The following is a 23749-nucleotide window of genomic DNA, read 5'->3' on the forward strand; positions in this document are numbered from 1 at the left end:
GTAGCCTGCGGACCGCCCCGCGGTCGGCCCGCACCGGGGCGGCCGCGTCCCCCGCCCCCTGGCCCACTCCGCCCCCAGGCGCCCCGCCCCTGCCCCCGCCCGAGAGGAGGAGTCGAGGCGAGGGGGAGGAGGAGGAGGGAGAGGTTTGCGCGAGGGAGTAAGGCCGAGCGGGCCGCCGGCGGTTCGTATTACCGGGGTCGAAGGAGGAGCCCGGCCGGGCCCGCCAGCGCGCTCAGGGTGGGCGGGAGTCGCGGGCGAGGCGGGGGCGACCCAGCCGCGAGGAGGCAAGCGGGGCTCCGGGGGCTGCAAATTTGGGCGAGTGAGCTCTGGTCTGTAGGGCGGGGAGGTGCCCCCCGCCACCTCCTCAGCCCTCCGCCTGGCCCTGGAGGCCAGGCTTCACTTGCCCGCAGGCCCGGGAGCCGCTGCCGCCGCCGAGGGCCCGTCTCCGGGCCTGCGGAGCGTGAAGGGGCGGACGCTAGGCGCGGGGGTCTGCGCGGAGGCCTGGACGGCGCGGCCAGGTGATGGTGGGCCCCTGTGCTTCTCCAGAGGAAAGGGGACCCCCAGAGCAGCCGTGCCCCCGGGCTGCCCCAGTGAGTTTTGACATCAGCTCTAGGGAAGTCGGGCACTTGTGAGTTTGCCTCTCGCGCTTAAGCGTACTTTAGGATGCAGTGATTGAGGAATTAGGCTCTCCCGGCCCCGGGAGGGGCACTGCCTGTGCATCTGAACTCAGTGTAGAGAAGCAGGACGGAATGATGCTGTCCGAGCCAGCCCCAAAGTGGTTTCCCACCCACGTGCAGGTCACAGTGCTCCAAGCCAAAGATCTAAAGCCAAAAGGCAAAAGTGGCACCAATGACACATACACTATAATTCAGCTGGGCAAGGAAAAGTACTCCACCTCTGTAGCTGAGAAAACCCTTGAGCCAGTCTGGAAGGAAGAGGCTTCTTTTGAACTACCTGGATTGTTAATGCAGGGGAATCCAGAGAAATACGTTCTTTTCCTCATAGTTATGCACAGGTCCCTGGTGGGTCTGGATAAGTTTTTAGGGCAGGTGGCAATCAATCTCAATGACATCTTTGAGGACAAACAAAGAAGGAAAACAGAGTAAGTTACGTAATTTATTTTGAATTGGGGGGAGATTAACAATATCTTATGGAGTTTCTGTTCTTGGAAATTATTTGTATAGCTGGGGCATTGGTTTTTGGATTGAAATATGACCCAGTTTTAAGCACCATATTTGCATGAATCTAAAGTAAAAATAGTCCTTGTGTAGAAACATTTTTTAAGTGGAGTCATTAATGATCCATTTCTCATTTCTATTTAAGTTAAACGTCTTAAACAGTTGAGTATTTTGCACTGGATTTTTAGTACATTTAAATTGTTTCACTACTTAAAAGAGATCTGGACCACAGTGTTCACCACCTAAAACTTAAGAGTAAATTGTTAACAATCATTAAACATAATAGTTTTCCAGGAAATGGGAACATCAGAAAATTAAATCTGCCAATATAACATGTATATATAGAATTCTGAAGCTGTCAAAAGTAAATTACCAAATTTAGGACTCACTGTTTCATTTGAGCATTGTAACACATTTGGCTCTTCGTTTAGCCTAACCATTTTTTAGGATCGGCACATCTTGAAGTCTAAAGCTGTTAAAAAAAAGTTTCAAAAGTATGTACAAATGTTCTCAACCTTGAATACACTAACATATTCCCTTGAGTTTTCAATCTGTTGGCTAGTGCATTCAGATTTTTTTCTGCAAAACTAGTGTGTTTTGACCACATTGAGTGCTGTCAGATTGGAGACATTAAATTCTTGTGATGAAATGGTTTAATGACATTGTCAATGAAAACATGGCTTTTTAAATATGACTTTCAAGTTTAGGGGAGATATATTCTAGGAAAACCTTAATATAAATATTAACGCTAGGATATTTGTGTACTAAATTGAAAAGCAGTGTGTTTTCAGAGATAGGTATACTCACCCTGTCCTTCAAATTATAATTTTTTTAGTCCAAGAGAACTTTAAGATTGAATTAGTGAGAGAAAAATTTATGTTGAATTTATCAGAGAACTTCATATTTCCAAAATAGCTTTGGTGTTTCTTTCAGTCAAAACTGAAATTTATTTACCCTGTTGAAAACTTTTTTATAATGGTAATGTTCTTGAAGTTCATGTCAGTTTCTCTATTTCAAAACATCCATCCTTTGTTATTTTTTATACAGGTCTTCCTGCAAGCTTCTGTGGAGTTTATGTTTTCATTAAAAATTTTTTCAGAACATAAAGTCTTTACCTAAAGATTAATATATATAGGATAAAAGGGTAGAGAGATACAAAATACTATATATTCAAGAGGAAAAATGGTAAATATTTAAACTAATTGAGATGAAAGTATTTTAAGAAAAATGAATGAAAAGGGTTCAAAGGAAGTGAAGTTGAATATGTATCGATGAAACTAATAAAACTGATTCCCTACAAAGTAGCATTCACTTTTCCCTGAGGGGCTCTTTATTTAATTTAAAATGAAAAATGGATAATTACCAAATAATTTGTTTCAGATTGCCAATTTTGGGTGACACTTCCTATATAATATTTAAAGTGTTTTGAATATAAACTTTTAAGTATGTTGTAGCTTCAGACTGCATACTACATTTTCAGTACTTTTAATGGTAGTGAATGAAGGATTACAGGCTTTCTCTGAAATAGAAATTTTCCAAGTAAAACTAGGCCCTGCTGTGGACCCAGAGATTCTGAGGGTGAAATAAGCTTTTAAAGTTTCCTCCTCTTTTACTTCTTATCTTTGGCAGCATCACAATTACAGTAAATTTGGCTGTAAGCAATACTCTAATATCATAGTCTCCCTACAGAAATTCTCTGGGCTACTATATAAAACCGATTAGAAGTTTTAGGGGAAAAATGCTTTTAAATGTTATCAACAGAGCTTGTGATGTTATTGCATTCAAAGTGATTTTCATATGTTATTAAATCCCTAACATTTTCTTTGTGAATAAATGGGGACCACGTATTTGATGAAGTATCTTTATTGGTAATATTTCTGGCTTTTTAATATATTTAATAGCTTCCTTTTCCAGCACAGCTGTACATATGGCACAGTAAGAGACAGAGTTGAGCCACCAGTGTATTGCAAGAAAGATATTTAATATTCTGCATGTTGCTGAACCTTGTCAGCATATTCCCATGTGCTTTTTGGAAAACCAGTATGAGTGATGAAGGCTAGCTATCAGATGATTTAGAAGTCCCACGAAGCTGCTGGGTGTGACACTTTTTACTTTTGACACTGAAGAAAAGTATTTACAGCTTGTCTTCTAGTTGTGTCTTGATAGGCAAAGAAGTGTGGTGGCTAAAACTATTATTTTATTATTTTTATACCTTGAAATTAAATGCCTTTTTTTTTTCTCTTAAGAAGAGGGGAAAAAGGGCCTGAGCCAGAACACTTTGAGTGGGGCATGGAAAGAGAACTTCTGTATCTCTCACTTTTAATGGGTGTCTGGGCAGGTTCTGGCACAAGATTTAAGGAAATAATACACTGTTTAATAATAAAATGGTTAAATTGTTCATGCTGTTAGGTAATACCAATTTTTTTTTTTTACAACAGCAGTGGGTGATGTTGATTTTTTTTTTTTTTGGAATGCTCGTGTAAAGTAATAGCAATCAGAGTCCCTAGAGTAGGTATGACTCAAACACAAGCAGATTTTGGTACTTTTGTGTGGGTCTCTGCTTTGCACCTGTGTTCTGGCCTCTGGCACTCTCACTGCCAATCTTGTTCCATTTCTGACCACACAGTACCAATTGCTTAGGAATAGTTCCCACATGTGTGGTGGTTTTTGAACATGGACCTGTGCCCACTAAAGATTGAACAGAGGCCATATACAGTTTAAATCCAGCACTCCAGAGGTGAAAAAAGTCAGCATTAATCCACTAAGCCCCAAATGCTGTGTCTTCATTTTATCTTTTCGAAGCCTGTGAAAACAAGTGCTATCTCTGGAATGATTCTTGAAGGTCTCATTAAGACTTCCCTATTAACGTTACTTTCAAAACAAAGCAGCTAAAGTTATTTGTCACACCACATTTTAAATTAGTGTATTTGTTAAAGTTCTTTGCAGTTTTTTCTTTTTTTTTTGAAGGGGGAAGGATAGGAAATATACTGTATTTACAGTTTGTATTCAAACACTTACTTTGTTCTTTAAAGCTTACCTAAGTCTTTAGCATTCCCAACATAAAACAAAAGAATGAAGAACACACACAGAGTTGTAACTTGGCTGTTTTAAGAATATTTTAGAAATAAAAATTCAGTGAACATTTATTTAGTGCAAGGCCAAGTGCCTTCAAGAAGTATACGCCCTAGCAGAAGACCTGCATTGCCTTTCTCTTTGGCTGTCATGTCTCCTGATTAAATACAGTGTCTTGTAATATATGATCAGCGATGCATTTAACCTTATTAACATGTGGTTCATCAGGTAGGAAAGAATTATTTTCATACAGATGTTAGTCATCAACTTTGGTTGTTTTCCTTACTAACTTTAATCTGATATTGGGAATCTTTGCCTCAGTTTCTTCATCTGTGCAATAAGGATGTTTAAGTAGTTGATTTATTTGGTCTTATATCTGAAATCGTGTGAATTTTGATTATCCTCATCTCCCCTTTCATTTATTGGGTTATCGGTTTTTGTTTTTGTTTTTTCCTTAAGTTTGCTTTGATGTGTCAGATACATGGAAATTCTACATGCTGGGGTTTTTTGTTTTGTTTTGTCTTTGGTATATTGCTTGCCAAGTGTATTCACTGTTTTTTGTAAAACCTGAGAGATGTTAGAGTATTTCTCATGTTCCATTCACCAGAAGTACTTCTCTCCCCTTAAAAATGTCTCTGTTTTCCAATAACTGGGCACTAACCTTGTTTGATTTCCAGGCTTTTCTAAGAAGTGCTTATTTTTGTGTTGGTCTGGGTCCTCTATTCCACAGGGTTGACTGCTGTCATTTCTTCTTCTAAGTCCTGTGTCTTCAGATTTCAGTGTTTGCTTCAGATGAGGGCTTTTCCCAGTTTAGGTTCTCAGCTTAATGCTTTCTATCATAAAATATTTTATTTTAAAAAATTGCTTGTTTTCGTGCAACTAGGTCTTAATAGATTGAATTACCCTAAATTAATCAAAGAAATATTTCCCTGTGTGTTACTGGCTAAGGTATAGCTGGTATACATATACTACATGCTAGTGTTCTTTCCTGCTTAGCAATACTTGTGCACTGCCTCCCACTTGATGTATAGTAAATGTAAGCTGCTTCTGGCATATCATGTTGGTAACAATGAGAGAAAACTAATGAAAAATTAGACCAGAGTTCTTTTGTAGCTATGAAAATTTGTTACATTTGAGTAGAGCTGTATTTAAATAATAATCTGTCTCCAGGAATGGGTAATATGCTTCATCGTTAAGCAATGTGAAACATTGTAGGAACTCTCTTCTAGGCTTGGTTTTGTAATTTTTGGCTGTTTTTCCTGTAGAATGACCTCTTATGACACCAACTGCCCTCTCATGGATAAAAATACTATAAACAAAACTAAAATAAACTGCTTCTTATAATCATCCCCCCTTATCCATGGGGAACAGGTTCCTAGACCACTAATGGATGCCTGAAACCAAGAATAGTACCAAACCATATTATATATACCATGTTCTTCCTATGTACATACACATATCTATGATAAAGTTTATTAGGTACAGTAAGAGATTAACAATAATTAAAAATAGAACAGTTATATTCTGTAATAGTAGTCATGTGAATGTGGTCTCCTCCTCCTCCTCTCAAAATATCTTACTCTGTGCTCACCTTTCTTTTTCTTGTGATGTGAGATGGTAAAATCCCTAGGTGATAAGATGAAGTGAGGTGGCTGATGTGGTGTAATGTTAGGCTACCTTCTGATGACATGTCAGATGAAGGATCATCTGCTTCTCCACCACAGTTGACAGTGTGTAACTGACAACATGGAAGCGGAAGCCTTGGATAAGGGGGAACTGCTGTACATCTTTTAACAATGGTCAGTGTAATACAGAGAAGTGACTGCAGAATACATTTGGCTCCAATTAAAATAATTGTTATTTGATATTGTCACAGTAGCAGTAGTCAGTGAAGCACATAGATTCCAACAGGAAGCGTGTAAGCTTGCTTTTTTCGTCAAAAACTCTACAAGATGACTATCTCATTTTCTGTACTTTATTCATGTTGCATTTTTTTGTTCAGGTAAAGGCTTTACCCATTTTATATGAATCTAAGCATATGAAATTTTTTTTGATTAGCAAACTATGTATTGGTCTCCAATATTAAAATTAATTTAAACATTTTTTACAGAAGAAATATTTTGGGGTGGGGCTAGATATTTATTAAAGATGTGGTCATTTTCATTTTATAGTGCTCAAAAATAGTTTGCATTTATGAATACGGTCAGAGTCTTAACCTCTGCCTCTTTCAAGTTAAGAAATGTTCTTAGGCCATTACCAACACTTATCCCAGGTGGAAACATAATGGCTGTCGTTGGTTAGAAACTTTTGATGATGAATGACTTTCAAATCCTGAAGGAGGTTATCTAAAAACTTTTTCAAACTTACTAAACCCATTCCTTTAGTATCTGTCACCACAGATACAGTGATGAGTTTTTTTAAAATTAAACATTGAGTAAAACCAGGAGTACTCTGGCTAACAGAGGCTCACTTATCCAGTGCTTAGATTGCTTTGATGTATAGTAGCTTTACCTAAATAGCTATTTGTATATAACAAAGCTCGATACCCTCTTCATTACATGTTACAAACCTAGTTTTTCCTTCTCTTTAAGGTGGTTTAGATTAGAATCCAAACAAGGAAAAAGAGCCAAAAACAGGGGTGAGATAAAGGTCAATATTCAATTCATGAGGAACAATATGACAGCGAGTATGTTTGACTTATCAATGAAGGACAAAACAAGATCTCCTTTTGCAAAATTAAAAGATAAGATGAAAGGTAGAAAAAATGATGGGACATTTTCTGACACGTCTTCTGCAATCATTCCAAGTTCTCACACACCTGATGCCAATACTGAATTTCCAAGTGGTGAGGTACCGATGAAATCCAAACCAAAAAAGCCTTTCCTTTTGGGTCCTCAGCGACTCTCTTCAGCACATTCAATGTCTGATTTAACTGGGGCCCACATGTCTTCTGAGAAACTGAAGTCTGGCATCGTTGGTCAATCACATCTTCTCGGACGCCAGATAGATTCCTTTGGAGCAGTTCCTGAAAGTGGTAAGTGCCACGTTCTTTCTAATTGTATCCTCAGTGGTCTACATTGCCCTTTTAATTTTAAAATTTAACTTCTAACATTAGGAAATAAAAATTGTAATTTTCTTGGTAGTGTTTTCTAAATTCAGCCATCAAATAGTTGAGTACCTACTACACTCAGAATTGATGTTTATTAAAGGCAGCACTTGTCTGCATTCCGTATTTTATTTATATTATTGGATAATAAAAATTGATTCCTAGTCACTTTTCATGGCCTGGCTGCTTTTCTTACTATTGTTTCTCTTGTCTCAAAAGTCTGATGCATAAAAGAATATTCCATTCAATCAGAAAATTCCCAGGAAAAAACCTTTTATTCAGAAGTGAGAAAGCAAATTTAATCCTAATGATGTAAAGACGTCTTTGAGAATTTATAGCACTGTTATGCCAAGCAGACCGTCTGGTTTTGACATTGTAGTTTGTTTTTGTGGTTGTTTCTTTCTGAGCTGAGTAAATTACTGATTATCTAGCAATATGCTAATTGTTACTAGCCTACGTTCTTAGGACTGCTACACCTTAGTATTTTAAGATTGTTTTCCTTGATTATTTTAAAGGTTAATATCTTTAAATAGCTAATTGCTCTCATTCTAAAAGCAGCAGTATGCACACAGAATGTGTCAAACAATGTGATGTAATGTGTCACTGATTATGTACTAACTACAAAATTGTTTGCAGGAAGTCTCAAATCTCCACACAGAAGAACATTAAGCTTTGATACTTCTAAAATGAACCAACCTGACAGTAGTGTGGATGAAGGTGAATCGTCTTTTGGAAGACGAAATGACCCATTTACAAATGTAACTGCTTCATTACCCCAAAAATTTGCAACACTGCCAAGGAAGAAAAATCCATTTGAAGAAAGCAGTGAATCATGGGACAGCAGCATGAATTTATTTACAAAATCAGTTGAAGTAAGAAAAGAAAATAAGAGAGAGAAAAGGGAGAAAGTTAGCCTGTTTGAAAGAGTGACTGGAAAAAAAGATAGCAGAAGATCTGATAAACTTAACAATGGGGGATCTGATAGCCCTTGTGACTTGAAATCACCCAATGCATTTAGTGAAAACCAGCAGGACTATTTTGATTATGAGTCAACTAATCCGTTTACAGCAAAATTCAGGGCTGCAAATATAATGCCATCTTCAAGGTAAGCTTCACATGGAAGTTGTGCTATTTTGAAAAATACTGCACTTGAAAGTATCCAGTATCTCTTTTCAATCCTTGAATGTTTTCAATTGCTTTTATTTTACTTGAAAAAAATCTTATCTTACTTTCATAATTAATTATGGAGCCAGGAAGCTTTGCATACATCTTTGGAATCAACCTTTTTTATCTTAGAAGGATAAAAGATTCTTAATCCCTATCCTAGTCTGTTTCTTTTTATGTAAAGAGCCAGAAGAAACTTGCTGAAACTTATGGAGAGAATGGCATAGCTTTTGATGAGACATAGAGGAAGTCACCAGTGAGTGTTAATTCGACCCAGAAATTTAGGTGACATGTTATGTTTCTAGATATTATTTTCCAGGGATCTGTTTATGGACTCTCTGGAGAGGATTAGTGGACTAATAGCAGCCCATGGGCTATCATTTAAGAAATAAGTTAAGTATTAATGATTTTCTTAATAGGTCTTACTATCCTTATTAAATGGCTATTTAGAAGTAGTTTTTATTTGCAAAGTTTATTGGAGTTCAGTGACCCTTGTGGGTACTATGAATACACCAAGGAGTAACTAACTGTATGATGATTTCTAGTCACAGGAATAATAATAAGATTTTTAAAATCTGAATTTTTGATTACATATATAGTGGTACTCCGTAGTACAAGTTGGAAGTCTATACATTTAAATAAAATTTGGATTTGTGGAAGTGAACAGTGGAATAGCTAATTAAGGAAACCTCAAGCAAAGAACGAGATAAATTTATTGGAATCTTAAGCAATTATAGAAGAAAGAGCCTGGCAGAATGTTGGTCATATAACAGGAGTTTTTCTTCGAGGCAATATTGTATAGTACACAGACCCGAGTGGCAGTCCTGTCTTAAGTAGCTTCATGATTTCTGTAGACCTTAGCATCTCCATCTTTGAACAAAGGAAGTGAATACCTACTTGGTAGAATTGGGTAATGATACGATAAATTATAAAATACATGGTACAATACCAGGCCCCAAATAGGGAGCCCATAAATGGTGGCTGATACTATATTTTATATACGGTCATGTCATATTTTATTCGAAAACTGTGTTTTGTCTCACTATAAACAGAAAATAGAGTATTAACAGTCACCCTTTTAGGCTGTTATCTCTGTCTTCTGACCTTTCAATGATGCATGAAAACATATATTTAAATTTTTCAAAGGGAAGTGTGTATTTTGTTTTGCTTTTAGCAATAAATGAGTATTTGCTATGGCTTTAAAATGTTTTCTTTATAGACTGCATTCTAAAGAAACACATTTTTATCATACGGTATTAATATTTTATTAAAGAATCCATAGTTCTGGTGTGTTGTTCTGAAATGTTTTATGTTGATATTATGCATAGTATACTTCATATTGCATCAAGTTCTAAATTATAGAGGTAAATAGAAATACATTTGCTTTTTCCCCTTTACTGAACTTTTTTTGAAAAACAATTGTAGAAAGCACCTGTATGAGAGATTAGGTAATTTATATTAGAGTCAAAATAAAAAAAAATGGGAACTGGTAAGGAAACAATATTTTTAACTTATGGCAGCCTATGGAAAAATAAGTATCCTCAGATCTTAAATTGCCTTACACTTGGGCTATTTTACATGGCTACCATGGGTTTATGAATGTGGTGTTTGCTACATCTAGACTTTGTTTTTTGATTACTTCAGTATTAGCACTGTTTTTATCAAAATTAGAGCTGTTATTGGTATGTGTATAAAATGACTGCAAAATAATAGATTTAAAAATTTTTAGATTTTCTCTTCATATTCTTTCATTTTCATATTCTATGAGTTGCCAGATATGCGGACTGAAACATTTATAGATTCTTGGGAAGTTACTCTTCCTTTTTGTCACAAACCGTCTTTGTGGTAAATGTAGAACATTTGCAAGAAGGAGTAGCTATAATTAATTGTATTAAAATAAGATTGAAGGATGCAAATGCAGTTCACATTTTTGGAAAGCAACTTTATCTTGAGTGGAATGTGGGAGGCTATGGTCAAGGTAATGTTGTCTTTACATAACTTGCACTCCTACCTATTTTCCCGTTAGCATCCCTTCGGTGTATGGGACAGATTAGGTTTCTCAATTAGCATCTACACCGAATACATTTTTGAAGCTATAGACTAGCACACATGCTGTGAATCTTTTTTTCCAGTAGTGCTAAATAGGTCTGTTTATAGAGTCTCCTGGACTCTTGTGACTGATGTTTGTGAGAATGCCTAACAAAGTTAAGGGTAAAATCTGTAGCAGTGAAACTGGATTTTGTTCTTTGTGAGTGACCTGGCTCAGCTGTGATTGCAGGTGCACGGGAACCATGTCCTTATACTCTGAGTGACTAATGTGTGTGATTAAAACTGGATAATTTTCCTTATGCCAAAAATTTTTAAAGTACTCAAGAACACTTTTCTTAGAAGTTAGAGTTTTTATTTTATAGTATAAGTTAAACCATCTGAAGAAACAACCTTAAAAGTCACAAAAAATACTGTATTTTGCTTCTGTTCTTGGAATAAATCCTGTAGTCGTGAATAAAACTGAAAGAGGAAATGAATCAGGCTTTTTGTTGGGTTACTTAACAAAGAACAGGGCTCTTGAAACACTTTTCCCTGCTAATAGCTACTAGATACTGACTCTCAGTCTCCTTCCATGCACCGCCTTCTCTGAAGCCTGTCCTGCCCTTGGAGGGGTTCGGAGCTGTCTTGGGTTGCGCCCTTTCCTACATGAGTCTTGCTTGCTTATGGGGCATCACCTTGTTGACTAATAGACCAGCCACATTTTTCCCTCCAGCCACCATGAACAACTTGAAGGCAGTGCCTGCATTTCATTCATCTTTCTGCCTTAATCTCCAACATGATGCCTGGTAGGTAGTAGGTGCTAGAAAAAGAGTTTTGAACAAATGAATACAGTATAGTGGACCTATTTCTTAAAATGCTGTTTTCATTCCCTTAGTCTCCTGCTTCCAGCCCAGTGTGGGTTGTGAAGATCTTTCTAATAGACTGAATAAAGGCAAATTTGTACACTTCTGTGTATAATTAAACATCATTAAATGTCGAAGTGAGTTTTAAAGGACTCTTAAAAGTTAGTATTCATACCCTAAACAGCATATTTCTGGAATTTATTAGAATTCTGTTTTAAGATAGGTTATCAACTGTGATAAAGAACCCCAGATCTCAGTGACTTGTCACAGTTAAAGTTGATTGCTCATTTTCACAACCTAATTCACCATGATGGGGAAGAGAGAAGTGGGTGCTTTGCTGTATGCATACAGTCACTCAGCTCCCCACGTTATCCAGGAACCAGGCTCCTTCCTTGTCTTAAAGCCACCATTTAACACCTGACCCCCAAGGTGGTGCAGTAGGGAGAATGGAGGATCCACACAGGCCGTCTTGGTGGCCAGGCCTAGCAGTGGTATGCATTACTTCCACATATGTCCCATTGGCCAGAGCTCAGGTATGTCCCAGCCTCAGTACAGCCAGGTAAGAAATAGGATTCACTATGGACCCAGAGGAAACAATCAGGTGCAGTGAGCTCAGTGTTCTGCTTGCCATAGATGCTGGTTCTAAGAAGTCCACACACTGTCTCACACGTGGCATGCAGCAGAACTCCTGCCACACTTGTAATGAAAGTGTAGTTGGGATTCTTGTACTTTTCAGTTAAATGTTTCATCAGTTCATTATTGGTATCGAGTTTGTGTTTTAAAATTGCTGCTGTTCTTTTTCATTGTAAATCACTGGTAGTTTAGCATCATCACTATCAACTATTTTGTTGTGTGGTTAACCCCACAATTTGTAAATACTGTTTTTTGCACCAGCAGTATATAATTTTTCAAAACCAAATATACCTGGATGTATGTTACATTTGTCATATCATTTTCAGTAATTTGTGCACAACCAGTTCTTTAACACTGGACTGTTTTTTCACTGGAAAGTGGAAATGTGTGTTCAGAAACCAAATTGTCATTCTTTTTTTTAACAGACACAGCTACACTCTTAGATGGAGACTCAACTAAGTTCTGGCTTATTATTGAGGAGTTAGTGGAGGAGATGTATTCTGCTTCCAGGTCTGGGTCCTGAAAACCTCCTTCACAAGCCTCCATTTTGCCTCTTTCTCCCTATCCTAGACCAGGGGTTGGCAAACAAGGCTTTGGGATCAGGTCTGACTTGCTGCCTGTTTTTGTAAATAACATTTCACAGCCCACCCATTTGTTTATGGTTCCTGTTGTGTTATGATAGTAGAGCAGAGACTATATGGCCTGCAAAGCCAAAAATATTATTTGGCCTTATACAGAAATAGTTTGCTGAACTTTTCACTAGCTGAATGGAGATCTTTATGAAGGGCAGACAGACAAGGTAGGAACAGCTATCTATTCTGGGTCCCTGAATATATGTGGAAGGCCGTCTAACCAAGGGTAACCTGTTAAACCTTGTGTAATTGATAGGTTCTCAAAATATTAAGTTAGTGCAGTTTTTGCATTTATTTATTTATGGCACTGAGCCTTACTGTTATTTAGCATGTAGGGCACAGCTACCATAGTACCTCTTGTTCTAAGAATGCCTAGTTCAAAAAAGTTTAAAAACTATAAACTTGCAACACCAAATCTCCACTCTTCTTTCTAATCTTCAAGGCTTGTTGAATGTTAGGCTTTTCTTACTTATCCAACTTTGTTCTATTCCTCATGTTCCGGTTCTAGCTCATTTCCTTATTCCTCCTCCACCCTGAGGCCCTGGCGATCTCCATGCCTCAGCTCACTGGTGGTGTGTGTGCTCTCTCGACCTGTCTGAGTGGCCAGGCCTGTCTTGCCTTGATGCTAAAATCTCTTTAATTCTTTCTTGATTAATATGATGTTTCCCTTCTTTGGATTTCTGCTGATACTGAAGAACATGATCGCTGTATGATGTTTATTGTGTCTTGGTTTTAGTCTTCCTTGTTAAACTATGTAAGCTTCGTAATTGTTTTGCTGAGTCTTCTCTTCTGAGTGGCCATGGCAGCCAGATCAATACATGTCTTCAGTGCTGATCATCGATGGCTCCTGGGGAGTTCTTGAGCTACAGCTTGTTGGGTCCTACCTCACACTGAGTTAGAATCTTCAGTGAATGGGCACCGAAATAAAAATCAACATTTAAAAACTTCCCACTGACTCTCAGGCAGGTTTTAAAATTGCTGAGCTAAATTATATTGTCTATTTCATGAGAGTTAAGTAAATAAATGCATAGCGATGAATAGGAATCAGGCAGTATGTGGGTAAACAGAAGAGACAACTTAGTCCCATTGGCTTTGCTTATAGGGGCCTAACTAAGGTGGAGGACGCAGTATGGAGATCAGCTTGACTAAAACAGGGATGTGGGGAGGAGTTTGAGAGCCCGCTGAATAGCTAAGAAACATCTAAATTATATATAGCCATTGAAGACCAGGCAGAAATGTCTATTAAATATTCATGGCATCTGTGGATGAATTGTCTCAGGATATATGTAAAACCTAGGCATCAGTAGTGATTAATAATACTTAAAGCATTAAAATAATGCTTGTTTTTGTATGCCACCTATAATGAATTGAAGAGAAACTATCTTTGTAATGTATTATTCTGAGGCTCCATGAACACGTTTAGGATGGAAGAACCTCTGCCTACTTCAGGGAATTCATTAATATAAGGAGAAACTTGGTTGTGTATGTCTTATGCTGAAATTAAAAAATAGTCAATAACATTGGCATACTCCATATGATGAGCTTAATGTTGCTTGAGGTTAGAGGGGCAGCTCATGGGAGAGCAAGAATTTATGGGAGATATTTTTTCCATAGAATTTTGTTTTTGGAACATCCTTTTACTTGTGCCTCTCAGAAAGAACATGCTTGCCCTTCATTATTTCCTGCCTTATTGTAATTGTGAATACCATGTAGCAAACTCTTAGTTGCTCTGTGATAACTTAATATTGTGTTTTATAATGTTCCTAGTATTACTGATTTTATTAGAGCATATATGCTCATATTTCCATAGGCTGTGGAAGAACCTGTCTACTTAGCTGATGAACCTAGGGCAGCTAGTTACTTTTTAGGGCAGTACAGAATTAGTGTACTATCAAGGAATTAGTGTCTAGGTAAGACCTCATATTTATCACTAGTATTTTATAATTTTGACATGATAGCATTCTTTTACTTTTGGGATCAGATTGACCTACTTACCTTTTTCCCCTCTGCCCTGCCTCCTTTTCTTTCCTTTAGTTAATTCCCACCTATGGTTGTATCATACCTTTCTTAGAAGCTACAAAAAACTGGTTACCTAGAATGTGTACTTAAGTGTGTTTTTAATTCTTACAAATCAAAAATCACTATAGGCTTATAAGTGTGCACCATTATATGAAGTTATATAACATGTCCATTAAAAAATGATAGACTGTTTACTATAGGTTTACATTTTGATTTTAAAAAGTTATAGTAAACAAATGATCCAAAGAAAAAATCCTGTTCATAGTTTTAAAATCTTCATCTTTATAATGTTCTTTATGGACTTTATTTTTCCTGTGTAAATTTAAAGCTCAGTCTTTGGCACAATAAATCTTAACATGCATAAGGTTTATTTTAATAGCTGTATTAATAGCAATATAATTTTTTGTTCATATCTGTCTAATACTAAACATAATTTGCTTATTCATGGTAGGCTATAAATCTTTTACACAGCTGAAAATTTGTAGCTTCATTTATGAGATAGAAAACAAAAACTTTTGAGATGATTTTTAGACTCATTAATTCATTAGTGCCCAGGGATTTACAGAATGTATCCAATGAAACAGTGACTGGGAACATGGAATATGCAGTGTGATTAGTTCCCTTAACACTAACTAGAACTTTTATGCTTAGCTCCCCAGATACTAGAAACTTTTTTACCCTTTGTCATCCTAATGCTCATTAGAATAGCTCTCATTAATTGGTACATCTCCCAATGGGTTAATTTGCAGATACCAACCATGCCATCCTTTTGCTAACTCACTAATGCAAATTGATATTTATAGACTTCAAAATTGAAAACAAAAAAAGCTCTATAACAGAAAAAGACAAACTTTGCTAAGTTGTTGTTATTATTATTTTGAGCTGAGAGATTGAGATACCGAGAGATTCTGTGAGAGAAGAAAAGCAGCCTAAAAAATCCACAAAAACTGTAGGCTAATAAACTGATGTGAAAATTTCTCAATTTACAGCACTTGACAGGTGCTAAAAGAAAAGCATCTTTAATTTTAATGTGTTGTTAGGACCTCTTTAGAGAGACTGTACAAGTTATTAACAAGGTCCTCTGAGACAGGAGACGGGTAATTAACAAGACCTATGGAGATATAGTTTAGGTAATTAACGAGCTCTTAGGACTGGACACAGGATAACACAGTGAGTCCAATAGTTAAAGAACAGGTTGTTATATTATGATCAAATTCCACATATAATATGTAAGTCCTCTTGAGGTTTCTGATAGGAAAGTATTAAGATTATATTCCAGTGACCCAATGTACTAATTTTTATATATCAATATGTAAATTTTTTAGTTTAACTTTTAAGATAGGATTTGAGAGGGTTTTTTCTTTGCAAAGCCAATAAGCAGCTAAGCTTGTTATATGCAGATTAATAATCTTTGTTAATTGCAATTAGTGAACATATGTATTTTGAGAACAGCACTTTGGAAAGATGTAAATTAATACGATTCTAAGTTGTTTTAGACCTTTACTGTTGTGTTTTTCACCTGTGGCCTGTTGGCTAAAATTGCCTACTCTAAATTGACCTAACGTTGCCGGGCCCCTTTAAAACTTTCAGGCTTGAGGCCAGAGAGGAGACTGTCCTTCACCAGCTTATTTTCTACGTCATATGCATGGATACCTCCACTCGTGCTATGGAACCTTCGAGTCTGAGACTTGGTATTCCCAATTTCAAATATTTGGTTTAGTTATTTTCTGTGTAAATTTGAAATTGTTGGGCTATGAATCGAGTTTTGGCTCAGAAAACTCCCAGCATCAGCAAACCTTTATCATAGACAAGTTATACTCTGAAGATTAAAGAGTATAAAGGAAGCCCTTGCAGTTCTGATTCATTCCATTCCCTCCTCAGTTTGACTGCTCTAGTCCTTCAAAATGATTTTTTGTCTCAATTTCAGATCTGATAATCAAATGATACTTTCATTTCCATTAGTTTTAGAATATTTACTAGGAAATCAGAAGTTATTAAGACATAAATCCTGTTCCCAGAGCTCATATAGACAGGCATGTAAATATTACGTCTGGGTTGTATGCTGTGGACTGGCCATTGGAGAACCTTGGAAGAGTTTTAAGTTGGATTGTGATACTATCAAAAAAGTAACTTAGATAGCCCTGTAGCACGGAGAATCTGCTAGGGACAGGAGTGGGAAGGGGAGGAGAGGACTCGGGGCAGGAAAACTAGGAAGTTAGTGTGATTGTTGAGGTAAGAGTTGATGAAGGTCACTTGGCAGTGAGAATGGAAGAAAAGAGAGTATCTGTAAGATATTCCTGGGCTAAACTAGACAACACTGTAAAAACTACACAGATTGCCTCAGATTTAGGATTTTTCCTTTTTTATGATGTCAAAGTGATAGGCATTCACTAGAAACCATACTTGCAGATTTTGAATTTGGATCTTTTACTGTGCTTGTGATTGTGTGATGCTCTCATAACTCCAAGCAGCAGCACTGAGCCCCAGTGTCAGCCATGCAATCACGAGGACAAACAACCAATATACTAACAACCATTCTGCTTTTCACTTTTAGTATAGTATTCAATAAATTACATGATATTGAACACTTTATTGTAAAACTGGCTTTGTGTTAGATGATTTTGCTTATCTGTAGACTAATGTGTATTCTGAACGTGTTTAAGGTAGGCTACTGAGCTATGATGTTCGGCAGGTTAGATATATTAAATGTATTTTCACTTATGGTATTTTCAGTTTTCAGTAGGTTTTTTGGGATATAACCCCAGTAATCTCATCATAAGCTGAGGAAGCTCTGTATTACCACATCAGGTCTGTAGTGTTTGAATTGAAGTTGGTGTTTTAGTCTTGATGGAGAGATTTGAGTTCTTTGTTTTTGTATTTAATGAGTTGCTGTCTTTTTAGAGTTTTGTTTTAGAGAATAGTTATTATGTGTTTTGAGTTGCTTGAGACAAGCAAGTTAGTATCAGCACAATAACGGTTCTTGAGTGTTTCTGAACAGTGAAAGACGTTTTGGCTTCCCTGAAACAAGAATGCACATTTTTGTAACTGCTTATGGATTCAATGCACTTAAAGTGTGTTCACCTTAACACTGTAGTTACTACATGTATTTCTCCTCAGTGGTGTTGACTTTACAAAGCTTTGTCCCTTGTTGGACACTTTCTCTTAGTGTCTCATCAAGAGAATAGCTTTTCCTTCTTCTACACTCAGCTCTTACTTCTATGTACATCACTTTTTCAGGCCTCCTACTTCTGTGTTTAGTATATTTCCTTTTGGGCCACTCATATTTAGAACATTTCCTTTTTGACCACATCACCTGGGGTTACCTGTTTTCATAACATCTAAGCTTAAACTTTGGAAATACAGGTGTTGTTTCTACATTTTTAATAAAAGTGGGTAGTGTTACCTATGGGCAGCATGTTTTAAATAGCTTCTGGCAATAAGAACTAAAGCAATTAATTATGAAATGATTTTCTTTATATGCATTTAACTAAGAATATTAGGATCCAGACATTGGACAGTTGTCTTCTTGAACTTGTAGTTTAAGAATAAATTATTTCTCTTTGATTTGATGTGTTAATTATAATACAAATATTAAAATACACAAATATTTATTGCATATTAAATATACATCAGATAAAAATGTTTTTAGAGTATCTGTTTTCAGTTTAGAAATCATTCTGACAAAGTGCTAATACCACTGAAATAGTAATTACATGTATTAGCTTGGCCTAGACTAAAACTTAATTCAAATTGCAGTTGTTAAAATTATTCTAACAAATAGGTATGTAAACCTCTACTAGGCCTATAGGGGAGGGTGGGTTGAATATAGGATTCATAGAGAACTGAAGTCCCAGTAGTCACACAAGCTGGTGAGGGGGATATGTCAGCAATGACCTGTAGTTCAAGCAGAATGAACTATGTTGAACTTCGAGTTGGAAATGTAGAGAGGAACAGTTTGCTGGGAATTGGGAAATGCTTCTTCAAGGAAGAGGCCTTTGAGCTTGCTCTTGACCACTGAACTTGATTTTATTAGTTGGAGAATGAATAAATAGGCAATTGCTAAGTAAATAGCAAGAAAGCTCATTTTAAAAATTGTGAGGTACACTATAAAGGAATATGTTCTGTGGCTATGTATTATTGTATCATTAGCCCTTTACTAACTACTTAGTAATTTTACCATTTCTTCTCTAGTTGGAGTCATGGAGCTGTCCTCTGTGTCTGTCATTCCCTGCCTGGTAGGTTCCCGGGGAAGTATATTTCCTACTTTAGGCTACCAAGGAGCCAATTAGTGAATGCCCTGCAGGGGCTCTGCATTAAGTATAATGACCTCTTTGTTATGCATCTTGGTGTGGGAATGGGGTGTTCAGGTTAATCACATATTTTGTTTACTTGAGGCTACAGTATATTTGCTTTATATAGTTTTTTTTCATTTTCAAAGAAATTAAGTGCCCGAAATAAGTTGGAAATCATACTGAACATAATTTAATATTTCATTCAGTAAATATATTTGATGCATTCTTCTTCCACCCAAGAATTTTATAGTGTGACATGAAAAAATAAAAATACAGTAATAGTATATTCTGAAGGGATTATAGGATAGGTATTAAGAGTTCAGTGTTAGGACTCAGGTCTGGATTTGAGGCTGCTGAATAGGTGTTTGACCATACTTAAACTTTCTAAGCCTCTTTTTTTCAACTGTAAAATGGAATAACAACCTTGGTGTTGTGGAAGAGATTAAATAATGTAATATGCATAAAGTGTTGAGGCTAGTATTTGCCACATAGTCTAGCAGTGGTAGCTTTCACTATGATCTTACAATGCAGCATCTACAGAATATATAACAATTGCTTTAAATAAGTTAAATGAAATCAGTTGCAAGTAATATATTCTCAACTTAAAGAAAAATCTTAAATAAAAGTAGAATTTAGGAGCTCATGCTTTCACTGGTCTATAAAGGACATATATATCGACAGAAAGCAGTGAAACATGATAGTTTTTCTAGTTTCTTTCAAGATGTATGTTCAGTAATAATCTTTGATGAAATAAACTAAACCACGTTGAAATTTAAAAGTATTCCCTGTATTAAATAGGAAATTAATTTTATTACTTTACAAGGCAAAGGCATTATAACCAATATTGCTGTTAAATTCTGTGTTCAGAAATTCTTGCATAGCACCGAAAAGGACATTGCAGGGTAGATATCTAAGCTTTGGCTTCACTTTAAAGCACAATGAATATTTCCTAAACTCATATCGTTGAGCTCAGATAAATTGTTGAAGAAGGCAGTTCAAACTATCATACTAAGCAGGATAAATGCTGTTTATGGAAAACTCAGAACATTTCAAAGCCCTTTTGGGAAGAGGGCCCCTGCCTCAGGAAGTTCACACAGGCACCAGTGTATCTCTTCTGACCAAGACTTGGAGGTTGCCTCCTTCATTTCTTTGTCAGTGAAAGTACCCTCTTCTTCTTTGTTTTTCACCAAGAGTATAAGATTCTACTTGAGTGGCCTGACTCAACAAGGTTCTTTATATGCCTGAAATAATGTTAATTGTATTTGCAATATTCTATCATTCTGGTTTAAAAAATACTCTTCACTTAACAGAAAAAAATATATAACCAAAACTTAAATGTAAGAAATTTTTGGAATATCGTCCATTTATTTTATGGACTATCTCTTGTCCTTACAGAGATAGGTAGGGTCTTAATAAAAAAATAAAAAATGAGTGATGTGATGAAAGTAAAATTTTAGGAAAACCCAGAGAACAGTGACATTGCTATTATATATGCGATAATGGACCTGAATAGGAAGAGACACACCTGAAGTCAAACCAGAAAGACTACATTTCTAAGTGCAATTTTAGATTCAGAACAAAATTTTTGCAATAAAAAGTGATTTTAATTATATAGCTTATAGGAAAAAGACAATGGGGAAATTATTATGGCATCAGAAATTTGCAGATATTACAAGGTACATTCTTTAAATCGGTGTGTACCTGTGTTTTAAATATTCTTGAGTAGTTTTTTCTTTTTTTGTAAAGAACCATTCAGAAAGAGCTGGCTGAAAGATACAGTATAATGTACAGTTTCCCATAGAATTATATAACCATCTAATGGGGTGGCTGGAGAGTGTATTTTTATACAAAATAATAATCTTTTCCTGCAAAGTTTATAATTTCATGGCCCTGCAAAACCAGCTCTTCATCGCCAAGAATGTTTTAAGGGTAGGCTTCTCAGCTTAGGGTGTGGAGTGGCCAGAAGTCTCCCAGTTGCCCCATCAGCTCTGCTTTCAAGGAGAAGCAGTCTGGGGTTTGTGTCGCCCAGTGGAGGGGCCCTGAGAAATCAGGCTGTCGTGGTGTCTCCCTTGGAGGAGCCACAGAAATGACTGTGCTTTCCGGCCAGGAGCCTTATTGTAGGCTGTTCTTCAACACCTGAGGCCTTCCTGATGACCAGAGGGCACCATGGCTTCATCTCCGGAACTTGGCTTTGTCCCAGGAACAGAGCCAACTTGGGTTACTCTTGGCTGAGGGGCATTGTGGGCTCTCTGGACTTTTTCTCCTAGTCCAGAGGGACCCAGGGCTAACTTGCCTCACCCCACCTCCTGGAAGAGTTCCTTTAACAGGTTGTCCTCGGCCTCTCCTCACAGAAAAAGGCTGATCAAGAGACAGACATGCTGTCTTGATGACAGAGACAGATGGAGCCTTTGCAGGGCCTGTCCCTGAATAGGGGCCTGGTGCCTGTTCTCATCACTCCTTCCAGAGTCACTGTTTACTTCTGAAATAAACAGCACTAGAGCCCCATCTCCCCCACCCCAAATAGGTGCTAGTGGGTGTATGGCAGGCAGTGGACCAGGTCTACTCAGAGCAACACATGAATACAGCACCACTTCCCAGAGTGACAATTTAACTGAAGATTGAGGGAGAAAAGATTCTTTTTAAAGAAGAAATAAGATTATGGTATAGAGTAAAATACAAAACTCTGCCTGAATTTTTAAGTTAAATTTGAGATGTCAGGGAAATTTTAGACTTGTTGCTGGATTTGTTCTCATGTTCTAGAGTCAGCTTAAGAAGCGTAGTTTAAAAGAAATGGAGAACTTTTGGAATCCATAGGGCTTATGCTTGGAAATTTGTGAATTTTTTTACTGTATTTAATAATTTATTTTCATCATCAGGAGAAATAGTAAGTTAAGCTTGATTGAATACAACATTCTTGATGAAACATGCCTTAATTTCATAGATGTCTTTAAGTCCTTAGGTTTTAGACTTCAACAACATTATTTATACTGCTTATGACAGAAAAGCAGCTGGTCTGAATTTTCTGTCCATGATCTTTGGTGTCACTGACCACAGTTTTTAATTGTCTTGCCTATGAGATCTCATAAAAGATATCCTGTGAGAATATTAATAAGTAAATTACTGTTAATCCCCATAGACATTTATGTATTAGGTTCTATTTGCCATCCAGGTATTAGTGTTGCATGCCCAGTCCCAGGAGAGATACAATATTTTAATCTATGATACCATTAATTTGATTTGGTACTCACTTTTTTCCTAAAAGGAAAAAAAAACAATGTTGAGTTGTGCCTTGCCTCTTAAACCCTCTGTGCATGTGTAATAAACATAACTATAATGTGCTAAAGGTTGTGTTTACTAGTAGAATCTCTCTTTGGACACACTAATTTTTTAGGACTTTTTACTTATGAAGAAGATGATTAAAGAACATTTCTTTAAACTCCTTTAACATTGACCCTCTATGGAATAACTTTTCAGGATTGACAGAAAATCTCCAATTAATCTGTATCACGGTCAAATACTTAAACTGGTATATAGATTTGGTTGGCAATTCAACTTGCTAGTTATATTGATTTTATTGGAAGTCACCAATTTGAAATTTATTTTAATTCATATTGGCAATTGTAAGTATCAGAATAATTCTATCTTAAAAAGAACTGAAAAACATTTCATTAATGTACTGTCAGGTCTAGATAAAAGTAATCATTATTCAGAAAAATGATTTCCTTTCTCTTTTGAGGACTTGATATCTTGTTGAAACTTGTATTACCCTATTCATTGATTTACCCAGTCAAATATTAGCTCAGTTGTTACAAATTTTTATTAAGCACTGGATATAATTTATTCAACATGCATTTGTTAAGCATCTGCCATGCCCTAGCATCTACTGTGCTGGATGCTAGGACTGAAAAGATTAATGACATACCATTTCTTCCTGCAACTTACACTTCAGCATGTAGTAGAAACAGGTGGGGGATCCAAGGATTAAGCTAGATACACAAAAGGCAAACTTTAAGAAAAAAATCTACTTTTTGGAACTGTTTTAGGCAACAGCAAAATTGAGTGGAAGATACAGAGATTTCCCATATACCTTCTACCCCCGCACAAACATAGCCTCTCCCATTATCAACATCCTCCACTAATATGGTACATTTGTTATAATTGACAGACCTACATTGATACATCATAATTATACCAAGTCCATAGTTTACATTAGGGTTCACTCTTAGTGTTGAATATTCTGTGGGTTTTGACAGATGTATGACTTTTGACAAATCACACATGCTCACCTTTATAGTATACAGTGTATTTTCACTGTCCTAAAAATCCTCTGTGATCCACCTATTGATCATTTTCTCTCTCCCAACACTTGGAAACCACTAATCTTTTTACTGTCTCTATAGTTTCTGCCTTTTCCAGAATGTCATGTAGTTGGAATCATACTATATGTAGCCTTTTTAGACTGGCTCCTTTCACTTAGTAATGTGCATTTAAGCTCTCTTCATGTCTTTTCATAGCTTGATAGCTCATTTCTTTTCAGTGCTGAATAATAGCATCTGGGTGTACCATAGTTTATCCATTCATCTAATGAAGGACATCTTGGTTGTTCCCAAGTTTTGAAAGTTATGAGTAAAACTTCTGTAAACATTTGTGTGAAGGGTTTTGTGTGGATGTAATTTTCAGCTCCTTCATGTAGATACCGTGCAATGCAATTGCTAGATCATATGGTAAGAATATGTTTAGTTTTGTTAGAAACTGCCAGACT

General features: G+C 36.6%; 1 protein-coding gene across 5 annotated transcripts in view; it reads left to right on the top strand.

Annotated features, from left to right (window-relative positions):
* Nucleotides 1–166: 166 nt before the first annotated feature.
* The window catches only part of RAB11FIP2 (RAB11 family interacting protein 2), a 41708-nt gene continuing 18125 nt past the window's right edge, over nt 167–23749 (top strand). For 2 of the 5 annotated variants that reach the window (XM_073240326.1, XM_073240327.1), the window contains exons 1-3: nt 177–1102; nt 6842–7284; nt 7993–8461. In XM_073240326.1, the coding sequence (XP_073096427.1) occupies nt 750–1102; nt 6842–7284; nt 7993–8461 (1265 nt within the window). In that variant the 5' untranslated portion in view covers nt 177–749. Of the gene's footprint in view, nt 1103–6841; nt 7285–7992; nt 8462–18886; nt 18931–23749 lie in introns of all 5 variants that reach the window. The other 3 variants (XM_073240328.1, XR_012132994.1, XM_073240325.1) reach the window with 3 other exon arrangements.

The sequence above is a fragment of the Manis javanica genome, chromosome 7 (genome assembly GCF_040802235.1).
Source record: "Manis javanica isolate MJ-LG chromosome 7, MJ_LKY, whole genome shotgun sequence".
In the NCBI taxonomy this organism is placed as follows: domain Eukaryota; kingdom Metazoa; phylum Chordata; class Mammalia; order Pholidota; family Manidae; genus Manis; species Manis javanica.